General features: G+C 56.9%; 1 protein-coding gene across 1 annotated transcript in view; it reads left to right on the top strand.

Annotated features, from left to right (window-relative positions):
• Positions 1-2,942: 2,942 nt before the first annotated feature.
• cacna1fb (calcium channel, voltage-dependent, L type, alpha 1F subunit) overlaps positions 2,943-21,928 on the top strand; it is a 224,520-nt gene continuing 205,534 nt past the window's right edge. Inside the window, exons 1-4 of the mRNA XM_072489013.1 lie at positions 2,943-3,169; positions 17,334-17,439; positions 19,660-19,799; positions 20,560-20,702. Of these exons, the coding sequence (XP_072345114.1) occupies positions 2,994-3,169; positions 17,334-17,439; positions 19,660-19,799; positions 20,560-20,702 (565 nt within the window). The 5' untranslated portion in view covers positions 2,943-2,993. The remainder of the gene's footprint in view (positions 3,170-17,333; positions 17,440-19,659; positions 19,800-20,559; positions 20,703-21,928) is intronic.

Consider the following 21,928-nt stretch of genomic DNA (forward strand, 5'->3'; position numbering starts at 1 on the left):
CAAAGAAAGAGAGAGAGTGGCAGAGAGAGAGAGAGGGAGAGAGAGAGAGAGACAGAGAGAGAGAGAGAGAGAGAGAGACAGAGAGATAGCGAGAGAGAGATACAGAGACAGAGAGAGAGAGAGAGAGACAGAAAGAGACAGAAAGAGATGGAGCGAGAGAGATAGAGAGGTACAGGGGCAGACAGAGAGGATCGGGGAGTATTCCAGAGCTTCGGCACCTCCCCAGGCAGCTGAAGGCAAAGCGCCAATGGTGGAGCGATGGGAATGGGGAACCTTGAGAGGCCGGAACTGGAGGAAAGCAGAGATCTCGGAGGGCGTTGCAGACCCTCCGACAGTGAGGCACTCCCTCAGCACTGACCCTCCGACAGTGCGGCACTCCCTCAGCACTGACCCTCCGACAGTGCGGTGCTCCCTCAGCACTGACCCTCCCACAGTGCGGCGCTCCCTCAGCACTGACCCTCCGACAGTGCGGCGCTCCCTCAGCACTGACCCTCCGACAGTGCGGCGCTCCCTCAGCGCTGACCCTCTGACAGTGCGGCGATCCCCCAGCACTGACCCTCCGACAGTGCGGCACTCCCTCAGCACTGACCCTCCGACAGTGCGGCACTCCCTCAGCACTGACCCTCTGACAGTGTGGCGCTCCCTCAGCACTGACCCTCTGACAGTGCGGCGCTCCCTCAGCACTGACCCTCCGACAGTGCGGCGCTCCCTCAGCACTGACCCTCTGACAGTGCGGCGCTCCCTCAGCAGTGACCCTCCGACAGTGCGGCACTCCCTCAGCACTGACCCTCTGACAGTGTGGCGCTCCCTCAGCACTGACCCTCTGACGGTGCGGCGCTCCCTCAGCACTGACCCTCCGACAGTGCGGCGCTCCCTCAGCACTGACCCTCCGACAGTGCGGCACTCCCTCAGTACTGACCCTCCGACAGTGCGGCACTCCCTCAGCACTGACCCTCCGACAGTGCGGCACTCCCTCAGTACTGACCCTCCGACAGTGCGGCGCTCCCTCAGCACTGACCCTCTGCCAGTGCGGCGCTCCCTCAGCACTGACCCTCCGACAGTGCGGCGCTCCCTCAGCACTGACCCTCCGAAAGTGCGGCGCTCCCTCAGCACTGACGCTCCGACAGTGTGGCGCTCCCTCAGCACTGACCCTCTGACAGTGCGGCGCTCCCTCAGCACTGACCCTCCCACAGTGCGGCGCTCCCTCAGCACTGACCCTCCGACAGTGCGGCGCTCCCTCAGCACTGACCCTCCGACAGTGCGGCGCTTCCCCTGCACTGACCCTGCGACAGTGCGGCGCTCCCTCAGCACTAACCCTCCGACAGTGCAGCGCTCCCTCAGCACTGACCCTCCGACAGTGCGGCGCTCCCCCTGCACTGACCCTGCGACAGTGCGGCGCTCCCTAAGCACTAACCCTCCGACAGTGCAGCGCTCCCTCAGCACTGACCCTCCGACAGTGCGGCGCTCCGTCAGCACTGACCCTCCAACAGTGCGGGGCTCCCTCAGCACTGACACTCCGACAGTGCGGCGCTCCCTCAGCACTGACCCTCCAACAGTGCGGGGCTCCCTCAGCATTGACACTCCGACAGTACGGCGCTCCCTCAGCACCGACCTCCGACAGTGCGGCGCTCCCTCAGCACTGACCCTCCGACAATGCGGCGCTCCCTCAGCACTGACCCTCCAACAGTGCGGCGCTCCCTCAGCACTGACCTTCCGACAGTGCGGCACTCCCTCAGCACTGACCCTCCGACAGTGCGGCGCTCCCTCAGCACTGACCCTCCGACAGTGCGGCGCTCCCTCAGCACTGACCCTCCGACAGTGCGGCGCTCCCTCAGCACTGACCCTCCGACAGTGCGGTGCTCCCTCAGCACTGACCATCCGACAGTGCGGCGCTCCCTCAGCCCTGACCCTCCAACAGTGCGGCGCTCCCTCAGCACTGACACTCCGACAGTACACCGCCTCCTCAGCACTGACCCTCCGATAGTGCGGCGGTCCCTCCGCACTGACCCTCCAACAGTGCGGCGCTCCCTCAGCACTGACCCTCCGACAGTGCGGCGCTCCCTCAGCACTGTCCCTCCGACAGTGCGGCGCTCCCTGAGCATTGACCCTCCGACAGTGTGGCGCTCCCTCAGCACTGACCCTCCGACAGTGCAGCGCTCCCTCAGCACTGACCCTCCGACAGTGCGGCGCTCCCTCAACACTGACCCTCCGACAGTGCGGCACTCCCTCAGCACTGACCCTCCGACAGTGCGGCGCTCCCTCAGCACTGACCCTCCGATAGTGCGGCGCTCCCTCAGCACTGACCCTCCGACAGTGCGGCGCTCCCTCAGCACTGACCCTCCGACAGTGCGGCGCTCCCTCAGCACTTACCCTCCGACAGTGCAGCGCTCCCTCAGTACTGACCCTCCGACAGTGCGGCGCTCCCTCAGCATTGACCCTCCGACAGTGCGGCACTCCATCAGCACTGACCCTCCGACAGTGCGGCGCTCCCTCAGCATTGACCCTCCGACAGTGCGGCGCTCCCTCAGCACTGACCCTCCGACAGTGCGGCGCTCCCTCAGCACTGACCCTCCGATAGTGCGGCGCTCCCTCAGCACTGACCCTCCGACAGTGCGGCGCTCCCTCAGCACTGACCCTCCGACAGTGCGGCGCTCCCTCAGCACTGACCCTCCGACAGTGCGGCGCTCCCTCAGTACTGACCCTCCGACAGTGCGGCGCTCCCTCAGCATTGACCCTCCGACAGTGCGGCGCTCCCTCAGCACTGACCCTCCAACAGTGCGGGGCTCCCTGAGCACTGACCATTTTGCGGTTTATGGGTCCGTTGGCTAAGGTGAGCTCGCAGGACAGGTTGGGGGGTGGTCTGCCGGGTTGGAAGATTCCGGATCCTCATTTCGGTCTCCTCTGCTGACTCCACAGGCGACCAGAGTGGTGACCCCGACAGCTCATCGGAAGCCAGCGAGGAGTCCGCTCTGGATTGGCCAGCTGATGGGGGGATGGGTGCCGCGGACCCGCTGACTTCACCGGGCAGTGCCGCACACAGGAGGCGAACCCAACACTCACGCAGCAAACCGCAAGGAAACACCGCAGGAAACCGTGCTCCCCGAGCTCTCTACTGTCTCAACCTCAACAATCCCATCCGCAGGGCCTGCATCAGCTTCGTGGAGTGGAAGTATCCTTCACTACAGCACAGGGTTAGATACAGGGTAAACTCCCTCTACACTGTCCCCATCAAACACTCCCAGGACAGGTACAGCACGGGGTTAGATACAGAGTAAAGCTCCCTCTACACTGACCCCATCAAACACTCCCAGGGCAGGTACAGCACAGGGTTCGATACAGAGTAAAGCTCCCTCTACACTGTCCCCATCAAACACTCCCAGGGCAGGTACAGCACGGGGTTAGATACAGAGTAAAGCTCCCTCTACACTGTCCCCATCAAACACTCCCAGGACAGGGACAGCACGGGGATAGATACAGAGTAAAGCTCCCTCTACACTGTCCCCATCAAACACTCCCAGGACAGGTACAGCACGGGGTTACATACAGAGTAAAGCTCCCTCTACACTGTCCGCATCAAACACTCCCAGGACAGGTACAGCACGGGGTTACATACAGAGTAAAGCTCCCTCTACACTGTCCCCATCAAACACTCCCAGGACAGGTACAGCAAGGGGTTAGATACAGGGTAAAGCTTCCCCTACACTGTTCCCATGAAACACTCCCAGGACAGGTACAGCACGGGGTTAGATACAGAGTAAAGCTCCCTCTACACTGTACCCATCAAACAGTCCCAGGACAGGTACAGCAAGGGGTTAGATACAGGGTAAAGCTTCCCCTACACTGTTCCCATGAAACACTCCCTAGGACAGGAACAGCACGGGGTGAGATACAGAGTAAAGCTCCTTCTACACTGTCCCCATCAAACACTCCCAGGACAGGTATAGCACGGGGTTAGATACAGAGTAAAGCTCCCTCTACACTGTCCCCATCAAACACTGCCAGGACAGGAACAGCACGGGGTGAGATACAGAGTAAAGCTCCCTCTACACTGTCCCCATCAAACACTCCCAGGACAGGTACAGCACGGGGTTAGATACAGAGTAAAGCTCCCTCTACACTGTCCCCATCAAACACTCCCAGGACAGGTACAGCACGGGTTAGATACAGAGTAAAGCTCCTTCTACACTGTCCCCATCAAACACTCCCAGGGCAGGTACAGCACGGGGTTAGATAGAGGGTAAAGCTTCCCCTACACTGTTCCCATGAAACACTCCCAGGACAGGTACAGCACGGGGTTAGATACAGAGTAAAGCTCCCTCTACACTGGCCCCATCAAACACTCCCAGGACAGGTAGAGCACGGGATTAGATACAGAATAAAGCTCCCTCTACACTGTCCCCATCAAACACTCCCAGGACAGGAACAGCACGAGGGGTGAGATACAGAGTAAAGCTCCTTCTACACTGTCCCCATCAAACACTCCCAGGACAGGTACAGCACGGGGTTAGATACAGAGTAAAGCTCCCTCTACACTGTCCCCATCAAACACTCCCAGGGCAGGTACAGCACGGGGTGAGATACAGAGTAAACTCCCTCTACACTGTCCCCATCAAACACTCCCAGGACAGGTACAGCACGGGGTTAGATACAGAGTAAAGCTTCCCCTACACTGTCCCCATCAAACGCTCCCAGGACAGGTACAGCACGGGGTTAGATACAGAGTAAAGCTCCCTCTACACTGTCCCCATCAAACACTCCCAGGACAGGTACAGCACGGGGTTAGATACAGAGTAAAGCTCCCTCTACACTGTCCACATCAAACACTCCCAGGACAGGTACAGCACGGGGTTAGATACAGAGTAAAGCTCCCTCTACACTGTCCCCATCAAACACTCCCAGGACAGGTACAGCACGGGATTAGATACAGAATAAAGCTCCTTCTACACTGTCCCCATCAAACACTACCAGGACAGGAACAGCACGGGGTGAGATACAGAGTAAAGCTCCTTCTACACTGTCCCCATCAAACACTCCCAGGACAGGTACAGCACGGGGTTAGATACAGAGTAAAGCTCCCTCTACACTGTCCCCATCAAACACTCCCAGGGCAGGTACAGCACGGGGTGAGATACAGAGTAAACTCCCTCTACACTGTCCCCATCAAACACTCCCAGGACAGGAACAGCACGGAGTTAGATACAGAGTAAAGCTCCCTCTGCACTGTCCCCATCAAACACTCCCAGGACAGGTACAGCATGGGGTGAGATACAGAGTAAAGCTCCCTCTGCACTTTCCCCATCAAACACTCCTAGGACAGGTACAGCACGGGGTTAGATACAGAGTAAAGCTCCCTCTACACTGTCCCCATCAAACACTCCCAGGACAGGTACAGCACGGGGTGAGATACAGAGTAAAGCTCCCTCTACACTGTCCCCATCAAACACTCCCAGGACAGGTACAGCACGGGGTTAGATACAGAGTAAAGCTTCCCCTACACTGTCCCCATCAAACGCTCCCAGGACAGGTACAGCACGGGGTTAGATACAGAGTAAAGCTCCCTCTACACTGTCCCCATCAAACACTCCCCGGACAGGTACAACACGGGGTTAGATACAGAGTAAAGCTCCCTCTACACTGTCCACATCAAACACTCCCAGGACAGGTACAGCACGGGGTTAGATACAGAGTAAAGCTCCCTCTACACTGTCCCCATCAAACACTCCCAGGACACGCACAGCAAGGGGTTAGATACAGAGTAAAGCTCTCTCTGCACTGTCCCCATCAAACACTCCCAGGACAGGTACAGCACGGGGTTACATACAGAGTAAAGCTCCCTCTACACTGTCCCCATCAAACACTCCCAGGACAGGAACAGCACGGGGTTAGATACAGAGTAAAGCTCCCTCTACACCGTCCCCATCAAACCCTCCCAGGACAGGTACAGCACGGGGTTAGATACAGAGTAAAGCTCCCTCTACAGTGTCCCCATCAAACACTCCCAGGACAGGTACAGCATGGGGTTCGATACAGAAAAAAGCTCCCTCTACTCTGTCCCCATCGATCACTCCCAAGACAGGTACAGCATGGGGTTAGATAAAGAGTAAAGCTCCCTCTACACTGTCCCCATCAAACACTCCCAGGACAGGAACAGCACAGGGTTAGATACAGAGTAAAGCTCCCTCTACACTGTCCCCATCAAACACTCCCAGGATAGGTACAGCACGGGGTTAGATACAGAGTAAAGCTCCCTCTACACTGTACCCATCAAACACTCCGAGGACAGGTACAGCACGGGGTTACATACAGAGTAAAGCTCCCTCTACACTGTCCCCATCAAACACTCCCAGGACAGGTACAGAGCGGGGTTACATACAGAGTAAAGCTACCTCAACACTGTCCCCATCAAACACTCCGAGGACAGGTACAGCACGGGGTTACATACACAGTAAAGCTCCCTCAACACTGTCCCCATCAAACACTCCGAGGACAGGTACAGCACGGGGATAGATACAGAGTAAAGCTCCCTCTACACTGTCCCCATCAAACACTCCCAGGACAGGTACAGCACGGGGTTAGATACAGAGTAAAGCTCCCTCTACACTGTCCCCATCAAACACTCCCAGGACAGGTACAGCACGGGGTTAGATACAGAGTAAAGCTCCCTCTACACCGTCCCCATGAAACACTCCCAGGACAGGTGCAGCACGGGGTTAGATACAGAGTAAAGCTCCCTCTACACTGTCCCCATCAAACACTCCCAGGACAGGTACAGCACGGGGTTAGATACAGAGTAAAGCTCCCTCTACACTGTCCCCATCAAACACTCCCAGGACAGGTACAGCACGGGGTTACATGCAGAATAAAGCCCCCTCTACACTGTCCCCATCAAACACTCCCAGGACAGGTACAGCACGGGGTGAGATACAGAGTAAAGCTCCCTCTGCACTGTCCCCATCAAACACTCCCAGGACAGGTACAGCACGGGGTTAGATACAGAGTAAAGCTCCCTCTACACTGTCCCCATCAAACACTCCCAGGACAGGTACAGCACGGGGTGAGATACAGAGTAAAGCTCCCTCTACACTGTCCCCATCAAACACTCCCAGGACAGGTACAGCACGGGGTTAGATACAGAGTAAAGCTTCCCCTACACTGTCCCCATCAAACACTCCCAGGACAGGTACAGCACGGGGTTAGATACAGAGTAAAGCTCCCTCTACACTGTCCCCATCAAACACTCCCAGGACAGGTACAGCACGGGGTTAGATACAGAGTAAAGCTCCCTCTACACTGTCCACATCAAACACTCCCAGGACAGGTACAGCACGGGGTTAGATACAGAGTAAAGCTCCCTCTACACTGTCCCCATCAAACACTCCCAGGACACGCACAGCAAGGGGTTAGATACAGAGTAAAGCTCCCTCTGCACTGTCCCCATCAAACACTCCCAGGACAGGTACAGCACGGGGTTACATACAGAGTAAAGCTCCCTCTACACTGTCCCCATCAAACACTCCCAGGACAGGAACAGCACGGGGTTAGATACGGAGTAAAGCTCCCTCTACACCGTCCCCATCAAACCCTCCCAGGACAGGTACAGCACGGGGTTAGATACAGAGTAAAGCTCCCTCTACAGTGTCCCCATCAAACACTCCCAGGACAGGTACAGCATGGGGTTCGATACAGAAAAAAGCTCCCTCTACTCTGTCCCCATCGAGCACTCCCAAGACAGGTACAGCATGGGGTTAGATAAAGAGTAAAGCTCCCTCTACACTGTCCCCATCAAACACTCCCAGGACAGGAACAGCACAGGGTTAGATACAGAGTAAAGCTCTCTCTACACTGTCCCCATCAAACACTCCCAGGATAGGTACAGCACGGGGTTAGATACAGAGTAAAGCTCCCTCTACACTGTCCCCATCAAACACTCCGAGGACAGGTACAGCACGGGGTTACATACAGAGTAAAGCTCCCTCTACACTGTCCCCATCAAACATTCCCAGGACAGGTACAGAGCGGGGTTACATACAGAGTAAAGCTCCCTCAACACTGTCCCCATCAAACACTCCGAGGACAGGTACAGCGCGGGGATAGATACAGAGTAAAGCTCCCTCTACACTGTCCCCATCAAACACTCCCAGGACAGGTACAGCACGGGGTTAGATACAGAGTAAAGCTCCCTCTACACCGTCCCCATGAAACACTCCCAGGACAGGTGCAGCACGGGGTTAGATACAGAGTAAAGCTCCCTCTACACTGTCCCCATCAAACACTCCCAGGACAGGTACAGCACGGGGTTAGATACAGAGTAAAGCTCCCTCTACACTGTCCCCATCAAACACTCCCAGGACAGGTACAGCACGGGGTTACATACAGAATAAAGCCCCCTCTACACTGTCCCCATCAAACACTCCCAGGACAGGTACAGCACGGGGTTAGATACAGAATAAAGCCCCCTCTACACTGTCCCCATCAAACACTCCCAGGGCAGTTACAGTACGGGGTTAGATACAGAGTAAAGCTCCCTATACAATGTCCCCAACAAACACTCCCAGGACAGTTGCAGCACGGGGTTCGATACAGAGTAAAGCTCCCTCTACACTGTCCCCATCAAACACTCCCAGGCCAGGTACAGCACGGTGTTAGATAAAGAGTAAAGCTCCCTCAACACTGTCCCCGTCAAACACTCCCAGGACAGGTACAGCACGGGGTTAGATACAGAGTAAAGCTCCCTCTACACTGTCCCCATCAACACTCCCACGACAGGTACAGCACGGGGTTAGATACAGAGTAAAGCTCCATCCACACTGTCCCCATCAAACACTCCCAGGACAGATACAGCACGGGGTTAGATACAGAGTAAAGCTCCCTCTACACTGTCCACATCAAACACTCCCAGGACAGGTACAGCACGGGGTTAGATACAGAGTAAAGCTCCTTCTACACTGTCCCCTTCAAACACTCCCAGGACAGGTACAGCACGGGGTTAGATACAGAGTAAAGCTCCCTCTACACTGTCCCCATCAAACACTCCCACGACAGGTGCAGCACGGGGTTAGATACAGAGTAAAGCTCCATCCACACTGTCCACATCAAACACTCCCAGGACAGGTACAGCACGGGGTTAGATACAGAGTAAAGCTCCTTCTACACTGTCCCCTTCAAACACTCCCAGGACAGGTACAGCACGGGGTTAGATACAGAGTAAAGCTCCCTCTACACTGTCCCCATCAAACACTCCCAGGGCAGGTACAGTACGGGGTTAGATACAGAGTAAAGCTCCCTCTACACTGTCCCCATCAAACACTCCCAGGACAGGTACAGGACGGGGTTCGATACAGAGTAAAGCTCCCTCTACACTGCCCCCATCAAACACTCCCAGGCCAGGTACAGCACGGGGTTAGATACAGAGTAAAGCTCCCTCTACACTGTCCCCATCAAACACTCCCAGGACAGGTACAGCACGGGGTTAGATACAGAGTAAATCTCCCTCTACACTGTCCCCATCAAACACTCCCAGGACAGGTACAGCACACGGTTAGATACAGAGTAAAGCTCCCTCTACACTGTCCACATCAAACATTCCCAGGACAGGTACAGCACGGGGTTAGATACAGAGTAAAGCTCCCTCTACACTGTCCCCATCAAACACTCCCAGGACAGGTACAGCACGGGGTTAGATACAGAGTAAAGCTCCCTCTGCACTGTCCCCATCAAACACTCCCAGGACAGGTACAGCACGGGGTTAGATACAGAGTAAAGCTCCCTCTACACTGTCCCCATCAAACACTCCCACGACAGGTACAGCACGGGGTTAGATACAGAGTAAAGCTCCCTCTACACTGTCCCCATCAAACACCCCAGGACAGGTACAGCACGGGGTTAGATACAGAGTAAAGCTCCCTCTACACCGTCCCCATGAAACACTCCCAGGACAGGTGCAGCACGGGGTTAGATACAGAGTAAAGCTCCCTCTACACTGTCCCCATCAAACACTCCCATGACAGGTACAGCACGGGGTTAGATACAGAGTAAAGCTCCCTCTACACTGTCCCCATCAAACACTCCCAGGACAGGTACAGCACGGGGTTACATGCAGAATAAAGCCCCCTCTACACTGTCCCCATCAAACACTCCCAGGACAGGTACAGCACGGGGTGAGATACAGAGTAAAGCTCCCTCTGCACTGTCCCCATCAAACACTCCCAGGACAGGTACAGCACGGGGTTAGATACAGAGTAAAGCTCCCTCTACACTGTCCCCATCAAACACTCCCAGGACAGGTACAGCACGGGGTGAGATACAGAGTAAAGCTCCCTCTACACTGTCCCCATCAAACACTCCCAGGACAGGTACAGCACGGGGTTAGATACAGAGTAAAGCTTCCCCTACACTGTCCCCATCAAACACTCCCAGGACAGGTACAGCACGGGGTTAGATACAGAGTAAAGCTCCCTCTACACTGTCCCCATCAAACACTCCCAGGACAGGTACAGCACGGGGTTAGATACAGAGTAAAGCTCCCTCTACACTGTCCACATCAAACACTCCCAGGACAGGTACAGCACGGGGTTAGATACAGAGTAAAGCTCCCTCTACACTGTCCCCATCAAACACTCCCAGGACACGCACAGCAAGGGGTTAGATACAGAGTAAAGCTCCCTCTGCACTGTCCCCATCAAACACTCCCAGGACAGGTACAGCACGGGGTTACATACAGAGTAAAGCTCCCTCTACACTGTCCCCATCAAACACTCCCAGGACAGGAACAGCACGGGGTTAGATACGGAGTAAAGCTCCCTCTACACCGTCCCCATCAAACCCTCCCAGGACAGGTACAGCACGGGGTTAGATACAGAGTAAAGCTCCCTCTACAGTGTCCCCATCAAACACTCCCAGGACAGGTACAGCATGGGGTTCGATACAGAAAAAAGCTCCCTCTACTCTGTCCCCATCGAGCACTCCCAAGACAGGTACAGCATGGGGTTAGATAAAGAGTAAAGCTCCCTCTACACTGTCCCCATCAAACACTCCCAGGACAGGAACAGCACAGGGTTAGATACAGAGTAAAGCTCCCTCTACACTGTCCCCATCAAACACTCCCAGGATAGGTACAGCACGGGGTTAGATACAGAGTAAAGCTCCCTCTACACTGTCCCCATCAAACACTCCGAGGACAGGTACAGCACGGGGTTAGATACAGAGTAAAGCTCCCTCTACACTGTCCCCATCAAACACTCCCACGACAGGTGCAGCACGGGGTTAGATACAGAGTAAAGCTCCATCCACACTGTCCACATCAAACACTCCCAGGACAGGTACAGCACGGGGTTAGATACAGAGTAAAGCTCCTTCTACACTGTCCCCTTCAAACACTCCCAGGACAGGTACAGCACGGGGTTAGATACAGAGTAAAGCTCCCTCTACACTGTCCCCATCAAACACTCCCAGGGCAGGTACAGTACGGGGTTAGATACAGAGTAAAGCTCCCTCTACACTGTCCCCATCAAACACTCCCAGGACAGGTACAGCACGGGGTTCGATACAGAGTAAAGCTCCCTCTACACTGCCCCCATCAAACACTCCCAGGCCAGGTACAGCACGGGGTTAGATACAGAGTAAAGCTCCCTCTACACTGTCCCCATCAAACACTCCCAGGACAGGTACAGCACGGGGTTAGATACAGAGTAAATCTCCCTCTACACTGTCCCCATCAAACACTCCCAGGACAGGTACAGCACACGGTTAGATACAGAGTAAAGCTCCCTCTACACTGTCCACATCAAACATTCCCAGGACAGGTACAGCACGGGGTTAGATACAGAGTAAAGCTCCCTCTACACTGTCCCCATCAAACACTCCCAGGACAGGTACAGCACGGGGTTAGATACAGAGTAAAGCTCCCTCTGCACTGTCCCCATCAAACACTCCCAGGACAGGTACAGCACGGGGTTAGATACAGAGTAAAGCTCCCTCTACACTGTCCCCATCAAACACTCCCACGACAGGTACAGCACGGGGTTAGATACAGAGTAAAGCTCCCTCTACACTGTCCCCATCAAACACCCCAGGACAGGTACAGCACGGGGTTAGATACAGAGTAAAGCTCCCTCTACACTGTCCCCATCAAACACTCCCAGGACAGGTACAGCACGGGGTTCGATACAGAGTAAAGCTCTCTCTACACTGTCCCCATCAAACACTCCCAGGACAGGTACAGCACGGGGTTAGATACAGAGTAAAGCTCCCTCTACACTGTCCCATCAAACACTCCCAGGACAGGTACAGCACGGGGTTAGATACAGAGTAAAGCTCCCTCTACACTGTCCCATCAAACATTCCCAGGACAGGTACAGCACGGGGTTAGATACAGAGTAAAGCTCCCTCTACACTGTCCCATCAAACATTCCCAGGACAGGTACAGCACGGGGTTAGATACAGAGTAAAGCTCCCTCTACACTGTCCCCATCAAACACCCCAGGACAGGTACAGCACGGGGTTAGATACAGAGTAAAGCTCCCTCTACACTGTCCCCATCAAACACTCCCAGGACAGGTACAGCACGGGGTTCGATACAGAGTAAAGCTCCCTCTACACTGTCCCCATCAAACACTCCCAGGACAGGTACAGCACGGGGTTAGATACAGAGTAAAGCTCCCTCTACACTGTCCACATCAAACAGTCCCAGGACAGGTCCAGCACGGGGTTAGAAACAAAGTAAAGCTCCCTCGACACTGTCCCCATCAAACACTCCCAGGACAGGTACAGCACGGGGTTAGATACAGAGTAAAGCTCCCTCTACACTGTCCCATCAAACACTCCCAGGACAGGTACAGCACGGGGTTAGATACAGAGTAAAGCTCCCTCTACACTGTCCCATCAAACACTCCCAGGACAGGTACAGCACGGGGTTAGATACGGATTGAATTCCTCCCGCCTGATGCACGATCAACTGCACAAAGACGAGAGTTGAATGCAACTGAGGCTTTATTACTCTAAGATGTGTGGCCTCCTACAGCAGCTGGTGAAATGGCTGCTGCACGGAGGCCACACATATTTATACTCCGTTTACTGGGCGGAGCGAGCAGGCAGGGACTACCGCTGTACCTGTATTACAGGGTTTTACTGTTCATCTCCTAATATATGTACAACAGTGGTTTACCACATTCACCCCCTGTTAAAATTGAGTCCGGCGGGGGTGGTGGAGAACTATATGCAGCAAGTTCGAGTTTAATGTACAGTATTGCAAGAAAATAATTTCTTTTGAAGTCCAGTGGGTAGACAGTCCCGAACCAATTATAGATTTAGCTGGTCCGGGGCCTTGATGTGGCGTTGGGAGCGACGCAGTGGTGGCGGCAATTCCGGTGTTGGCCTGGTCCTCGGTGGCTCCGGGAGCGTGCCGAAATCCTCGCCATCCTCGGGCGTAGGCAGGGGGTGGGCGGATGGTCCTGGGGGGGTTGCTGCTGGGTGCGCCGGGGGCGGTGCGTGTGGGGGGAACCTGCTGGTGCCAGGTCCTTGAGGGAGACAGTAACCTGGCGGCCGTCGGGGAACGCCACGTAGGCATACTGGGTTTTCGCGTGGAGCAACTGCACCCTCTCCACCAACGGGTCCGCCTTGTGGATTCGGACGTGCCTATGGGGAAGGAGGGGTCCCGGAGCTGTGAGCCAAGTCGGGAGCGACACCCCGGAAGTGGACTTCCTGGGGAAGGCAAAGAGACGTTCATGGGGTGTGTCGTTAGTGGCCGTGCACAGTGATGACCGAATGGAGTTCAGTGCATCAGGGAGGACCTCCTGCCAGCGGGAGGCCGCGAGGTTCCTGGACCGTAGGGCCAGTTGGACGGCCCTCCAGACCGTCCCGTTCTCCCTCCCCACCTGCCCGTTTCCCCGGGGGTTATAGCTGGTCGTCCTGCTGGAGGCGATACCCCTACTGCGCAGGAACTGACGCAGCTCATCGCTCATGAATGAGGATCCCCTGTCGCTGTGCGCGTAGGTGGGGAAACCGAACAGGGCGAAGATGGTGCTGAGGGCTTTGATGACGGTGGCAAATATCATGTCGGGGCATGGGATGGCGAAGGGGAATCTGGTCAGTGGAGGGGAGGGGCCCTTTAAAATCCACGCTGAGGCGTTCAAAGGGGCGGGAGGCCTTCACCAGGTGCGTGCGGTCCGGCCGGTAGAAGTGCGGCTTGCACTCCGCACAGACCTGGCAGTCCCTGGTGACTGTCCGTACTTCCTCGACGGAGTAGGGCAGATTGTGGGCCTTTATGAAGTGGTACAACCGTGTGACTCCCGGGTGACAAAGGCTGTCGTGTAGGGCCCGGAGTCGGTCTACTTGTGCGCTGGCACATGTACCTCGGGATAGGGCGTCTGGGGCCTCGTTGAGCTTGCCGGGGCGATACAGAATCTCGTAATTGTAGGTGGAGAGCTCGATCCTCCACATCAAGATTTTATCATTCTTGATCTTGCCCCGCTGTGTGTTATTGAACATGACGGCAACTGACCGTTGGTCAGTGAGGAGAGTGAATCTCCTGCCGGCCAGGTAATGCCTCCAATGCCGCACAGCTTCCACGATCGCTTGGGCCTCTTTTTCGACGGAGGAGTGCCGAATTTCGGAGGCATGAAGGGTGCGGGAAAAGAATGCCACGGGTCTGCCTGCCTGGTTGAGGGTGGCGGCCAGAGCGACGTCTGATGCATCGCTCTCTACTTGAAAGGGCAGCGTCTCGTCTACTGCGTGCATCGCAGCCTTGGCGATATCGGCTCTGATACGGGCGAAGGCCTGTTGAGCCTCGGCCATCAGGGGAAAGTGGGTGGACTGGATGAGTGGGCGGGCCTTGTCCGCGTAGTTTGGGACCCACTGGGCGTAGGATGAGAAGAACCCCAGGCAGCGTTTGAGGGCCTTGGGGCAGTGGGGGAGGGGGAGCTCCATGAGGGGGCGCATGCGGTCGGGATCGGGCCCCAGAACTCCGTTCTGGACCACGTAGCCGAGGATGGCTAAGCGGTTTGTGCTGAACACACACTTCTCCTTGTCGGTGAGGTTGAGGAGAGTGGCGGTGCGGAGAAATTTAGCAAGATTGGCATCGAGGTCCTGCTGATCGTGGCCGCAGATGATGACATTGTCTAGGTACGGAAACGTGGCCCGCAAGCCGTACCTGTCGACCATTCGGTCCATCTCCCTTTGGAAGACCGAGACCCCGTTGGTGACGCTGAAGGGAACTCTAAGGAAGTGATAGAGACGACCGTCTGCCTCGAAGGCAGTGTATGGCCGGTCCGATTTACGGATGGGGAGCTGGTGGTAGGCGGATTTGAGGTCTACAGTTGAGAAGACCCGGTACTGTGCAATCTGATTGACCATATCAGATATGCGTGGGAGGGGGTACGTGTCGAGCTGTGTGTACCGATTGATGGTCTGACTGTAGTCCACGACCATTCTGTGTTTCTCCCCAGTTTTCACCACTACCACTTGGGCTCTCCAGGGGCTGTTGCTGGCCTCGATGATGCCTTCCTGAAGCAGCCGCTGGACCTCGGACCTGATGAAGGTCCTGTCCTGGGCGCTGTACCGTCTGCTCCTGGTGGCGGCGGGTTTGCAATCCGGGGTTAGGTTTGCGAATAGGGAAGGTGGGTCGACGTTTAGGGTCGCGAGGCCGCACACAGTAAGGGGTGGTAGGGGCCCGCCGAATTTCAGGGTTAGGCTCTGGAGGTTACACTGGAAGTCCAGGCCGAGTAGCAAGGCAGCGCAGAGGTTAGGGAGGACGTAGAGGCGGAAGCCGCTGAATTCTACACCCTGGACCGTGAGTGTGACTATACAGTACCCCCGGATTGCCACGGAGTGGGATCCGGAGGCCAGAGAGATTCTTTGATTGGCGGGGTGTACCGCGAGGGAGCAGCGCCTTACCGTATCTGGATGGATGAAGCTTTCGGTGCTCCCGGAGTCCAGCAGGCAAGAGCTCTCGTGCCCATTAATCTTCACGCTTCTCGAGGCGGTGGCTAGATTGTGCGGGCGAGACTGGTCGATTGTGACCGAGGTGAGTCGTGGCTGGCCGTCGCTGGTGTCGGATGATGGGGTGCCCGGGGGGGGGGGCACGGGTCCTGGCACAATGGTTGTGCCCATGTGCCGTGGGGGAGACAAAATGGCGGCGCCCATGGGCCACACGTGTTCCGCGGAGGGGAAGATGGCGGCGCCCACTGGCCGCGCGTGGTCTGAGGGGGAGAAGATGGCGGCGCCCATTGTAAATGAGGGGGGAGGGGGCGATAGCGGCGACTGCGGGGGCCTGGCACACCGCGGCGAAGTGCCCCTTCTTACCGCAGGCCTTACAAAGGGCAGCGCGGGCCGGGCAGCGTTGGCGGGGGTGTTTTTGTTGGCCGCAAAAGTAACATCGGGGACCCCTGGGGTTGGCTGGCTGGCGCGTGGTGCAGGCGTATTGGCTGGGTGAGGCGCCCGGTGGGGCGGCCGTCTGTGGGGTCCACGATGCGTTGGAGGGGTGGGCCGCGCGGCCGGGGGTGTCGGCCTGGATATTGCGCAAGGCGACCATCATGGAGAGCGCCAGCTTCTTTGTCTCTGCGAGATCGAGTGTGGCCCCCTCTAGAAGTCGCTGGCGTAGGAGGTCCGACCCAATCCCCGTTTCGAACGCGTCCCGCATAAGGAGGTTCGAATGTTCCGTGGCCGGGACGGCCTGACAGTCACCGTCTCTGACCAGAGGAATTAGAGCACGCCAGAAATCTTCCACAGACTCACCAGGGAGCTGACAGCGAGTGGAGAGTACGTGTCTGGCGAAGAGCGTGTTCGTCCGCTGGGCGTAGTTCTCTTTCAGTAGCGCCATGGCTTCGTTGTAGTTCGGAGCGTTCAGCGGGAAGACGTTGGAGCTCAACCTCGAGTACAGGATCTGTATTTCCTCAGCCTCCGGAACAGGGCTTGTCACCGAGTTGATGTGCGCCTCGAAACAGGCTCGCCAGTGTCGAAAGTCCTTTTGGCGTTGCCTGATTGCGGATCCAGCTGCAGGCGATCCGGCTTGATACGGAGGTCCACCTTCTGAAAATCTCAGAGCAATAAATTGATGCACGATCAATTGGACAAAGACGAGAGTTGAATACAACTGAGGCTTTATTGCTCTAAGATGTGTGGCCTCCCACAGTAGCTGGCGAAGTGGCTGCTGCACGGCGGACACACATATTTATACTCCGTCTACTGGGCGGAGCACTAGGCAGGGACTACCGTCGTACCTGTAGTACAGGGTCTTATCGTACATCTCCTAATATATGTATAGCAGTGGTTTACCACACCGCACATGTCTGCTTTCTGCTCTCTCTCTGAAATTTCTGTCTCCTTAACCTAAAATTCAGGCCCTTTGACATCTTGATCCTGTTGACAATCTTTGCCAACTGTGTGGCCTTGGCTGTGCATATCCCATTCCCCGAGGATGACTCGAATCAAATCAACCATAGCCTGGTGAGTACCTCACACTCTGACCCTTCACCCGTTAGCTCACACTCTGACCCTTAACCTGACACATTACACTATGACCCTTCACCCGATACCTCACACTCTGACCCTTAATCCAATACCTTCCTCCTTGACCCTTCACCCGATACCTCGCACCCTGACCCTTAACCTGGTACCACACACTCTTACCCTTAACCCAATACCTTACACTCTGACCCTTAACCCGATACCTCGCAGCCTGACCCCTAACCTGGTACGTCACGCTCTGACCCTTAACCCGATACGTTCCTCCCTGGCCCTTAACCCATTGACTACCTCATACCCTGTCCCTTAGCCCAATACCTCGCACCCTGACCCTTAACCCGATACGTCGCACTCTGACCCTCAACCCAATACCTTGCACTCTGACCCTTAGACAGATACCTCACACTCTGACCCTTAACCCAATACCTAGTTTCCTGACCATTAAGCCGATACTTCATACTCTGACCTTTAACTTGATATGTCACACTTTGACCCTTAGCTAGATATCTCCAACCTGACCCTGAAGGACACGCGTTGAAGTGTTAGGCCAGCAGGGATCATATTGAATGGTGCCGGGTCAGGGCGATGGGATGCTGTCCCTATGTTAACAGAGTGGCCACCGTGCACCTTGACCCTTAACCTAGTGAGCACAGAGCCGTGAGTTTGTCATCTCATCCTGAAAGACGACCGCTCCAACAGTGCGGCGCTCCCTCAGCACTGACCCTCCTCCGGTGCAGCGCTCCCTCAGCACTGACCCTCCGAGAGGGCGGCGCTCCCTCTGCACTGACCCTCCGACAGTGCGGCGCTCCCTCAGCACTGACCCTCCTCCGGTGCAGCGCTCCCTCAGCACTGACCCTCCGAGAGGGCGGCGCTCCCTCTGCACTGACCCTCCGAGCGCGGCGCTCCCTCAGCACTGACCCTCCGACAGTGCGGTGCTCCCTCAGTACTGACCCTCCGACAGTGCGGCGCTCCCTCAGCACTGACCCTCCTCCGGTGCGGCGCTCCCGCAGCACTGACCCTCCGACAGTGCGGCGCTACCTCAGTACTGACCCTCCGACAGTGCGGCGCTCCCTCAGCACTGACCCTCCGACAGTGCGGCGCTCCCTCAGCACTGACCCTCCGACAGTGCGGCGCTCCCTCAGCACTGACCCTCCGACAGTGCGGTGCTCCCTCAGCACTGACCATCTGATAGTGCTGAACTCGCTCAGCACTGACCCTCCGACAGTGCGGAGCTTCCTCAGCACTGACCCTCCGACAGTGTGGCGCTCCCTCAGCACTGACCCTCCGACAGTGCGGTACTCCCTCAGCACTGACCCTCTGACAGTGCGGCGCTCCCTCAGCACTGACCCTCTGACAGTGCGGCGCTCCCTCAGCACTGACCCTCCGACAGTGCGGCGCTCCCTCAGCACTGACTCTCCGACAGTGCGGCGCTCCCTCAGCACTGACCCTCCCACAGTGCGGCGCTCCCTCAGCACTGACCCTCCCACAGTGCGGCGCTACCTCAGCACTGACCCTCCGACAGTGCGGCGCTCCCTCAGCACTGACCCTCCGACAGTGCAGCGCTCCCTCAGTACTGACCCTCCCACAGTGCGGCGCTCCCTCAGCACTGACCCTCCGACAGTGCGGCACTTCCTCAGCACTGACCCTCCGACAGTGCGGTGCTCCCTCAGCACTGACCCTCCGACAGTGCGGCGCTCCCTCAGCACTGACCCTCCGACAGTGCGGCACTTCCTCAGCACTGACCCTCCGACAGTGCGGAGCTTCCTCAGCACTGACCCTCCGACAGTGCGGTGCTCCCTCAGCACTGACCCTCCGACAGTGCGGCGCTCCCTCAGCACTGACCCTCTGACAGTGCGGCGCTCCCTCAGCACTGACTCTCCGACAGTGCGGCGCTCCCTCAGCACTGACCCTCCGACAGTGCTGCACTCCCTCAGCACTGACCCTTCGACAGTGCGGCACTCCCTCAGCACTGACCCTCCGACAGTGCGGCGCTCCCTCAGAACTGACCCTCTGACAATGCGGCGCTCCCTCAGCACTGACCCTCCCACACTGCGGTGCTCCCTCAGCACTGACTCAGAGAGACGGGGGGGAAGCTGAGCTTCCAGCGAATGCGAGACGGGGTAGCGCTGAGTGGAGGGGTGGGCGGGTGGATCAACGAGACGTCCTGGCGACTAATGGCTTTGAGTGACCTGTCGTTCGCAGGAAAAGATCGAGTACGTCTTTCTGATCGTCTTCACAGTCGAGACCTTCTTCAAGATCATTGCTTACGGCCTGTTTATGCACCCAAACAGCTATGTGCGAAATGGATGGAACCTGCTGGATTTTGTCATCGTGATTGTGGGGTTAGTATATGAACGGCCGAGGCAACGGGCTGCTCAAGCTCCTCGTTACCTCCAAAGAGGTGCTAAGCCTGACCGCAGTCCTTTTGTTTGCAGAGGGCAGGTCCTGGTGTGCGGCTTCGGGCACGCACAGGTCAGCCTCCTTTCTGGGGCTCGGACGATTCTCTCCAATTGGTCGCTGGCAGGGCTGTCGGCGCGCTCAGGATTGTTCTGCCTCACTGATTGGATCGAACAGCTGAATCTTGCGCTCAGCTGCAATGCGCAGAGTACACACCGAGTGCACGCCGTGTACACACCACACCGAGTACACACCGAGCTCAGCCAGCCCGTCCTCTCAAAACCCTAAACAATACATCTATCGTTAGATGTGACTCCGTCAAGGGGCAGCTGAACAATCCTGAGCGTGCCACTTTCAGATCATCCTCTACCTGTTGTCTGTATCACTCTCTCCATCTCTCTCTCGCTGTCGCTCTCTCTGTTCCTCTCTTTCTGTCACTCTCTTTGTTTCGCTCTCTCTCTTTGTCTCTCTGTCTCCATCTCTCCCTCTCTCTGTCTCTTTCATCCTCCCTGTCACTCTCTCTGTTTCTCTCTGCCTCTCGCTCTCTCTCTGCCTCTCTCTCTCGCGCTCTCTGCCTCTTCATCTCATCTTCTGACCGTCTCTCTCCCTCTCTCTCTCCCTTCGAGGAACTTTGCCTTTGATCAATTTGAATCTCTTTCGATTCTCTCCCCGACCCTCCCTGCTCCTCCCCTCCTCCCGCTGCAGCCTCTTCAGCGTCGTCCTGGAAACCGTCACCCACAAGTCGGGCAACAGCCACCACATGGCGGGCAAGGCTGGAGGCTTGGACGTCAAGGCCCTGAGGGCGTTCCGCGTGCTGCGGCCCCTGCGCCTCGTCTCAGGAGTCCCGAGTGAGTATGGAAAGATGGCTGACTAATGGGCCTGGAGGATGAGGGCGGGGGGCGGGGGGGGGGGGGGGGGGGGAGTTTGTGAAACAGCATCTCCTCCTGGGCCTGTGGGAAAGGTCTGGATTTGCTGCCACGGCCCGGGTGCCTGTTGGAAAGGATTGACAGGGCATCCCACAGCAGGACGAAGCTGGAGGAGTCGTCACATCGAGGAAATGGGGGGATCGTTCTGGGAGGATTATCCTGGAACTCCCTCCTTAGCACGTCACGAAAGGCTCACCGCAGCGACCGAGGCTATTCGGACCCTCATACCCCCCCCCCCCCCAGTGACCCTGCGGGAGTAACTCAGCCCAGTCCCCCCCCCTCCCCCCAGTGACCCTGCAGGAGTAACTCAGCCCAGTGCCCCCCCCCAGTGACCCTGCAGGAGTTACTCAGCCCAGTGTCCCCCCCCCAGTGACCCTGCGGGATTAACTCAGCCCAGTCCCCCCCCCAGTGACCCTGCAGGAGTAACTCAGCCCAGCCCCCCACCCTCCCCCCCGTGACCCTGCGGGAGTAACTCAGCCCAGTCCCCCCCCCCTCCCCCCAGTGACCCTGCAGGAGTAACTCAGCCCAGTCCCCCCCCCTCTCCCCCACTGACCCTGCAGGAGTAACTCAGCCCAGTCCCCCCCCCCTCCCCCCAGTGACCCTGCAGGAGTAACTCAGCCCAGTCCCCCACCCTCCCCCCCGTGACCCTGCAGGAGTAACTCAGCCCAGTCCCCCCCCCCCCTACCATTCCCGCAGAGTTCCCGCCGGCAGCGACCAGGGGTGAACGGCGCCGGCGGGAACTCTGTCGTATCCGTGCGGCCGCTCGGCAGTTGGCTTCAATGAAGTTACTGTGAAAAGCCTGTTCGGGGAGGCCGGTACGGGAATTGATCCCGCGCTGCTGGTCTTGTTCTGCATTACAAGCCAGCTGTTTAGCCCACTGAGCTAAACCAGCCCCTGTTAGTACGTTATTGTACATAAGGCAGCATCTCTGGGAATTCTGGGAGTAGCTGATGGGAGAGAGACAGCAGAGGGAGATTTCATTGCAGCAGTATAGCATGAGGTCAAGTTATCGTGTAGTTTAATGGAGAGAATATTGATTACTGTACGACAGATTCAGTATCATTAGTTTAGTATCTGTTACTTAGTAAAGTGTACGAACCTAATCATGTTTAGTAGCGTGAAATAAATTCACTGGGCGTGAAACTGAA

The sequence above is a fragment of the Scyliorhinus torazame genome, chromosome 22 (assembly GCF_047496885.1).
Source record: "Scyliorhinus torazame isolate Kashiwa2021f chromosome 22, sScyTor2.1, whole genome shotgun sequence".
Lineage (NCBI taxonomy): Eukaryota > Metazoa > Chordata > Chondrichthyes > Carcharhiniformes > Scyliorhinidae > Scyliorhinus > Scyliorhinus torazame.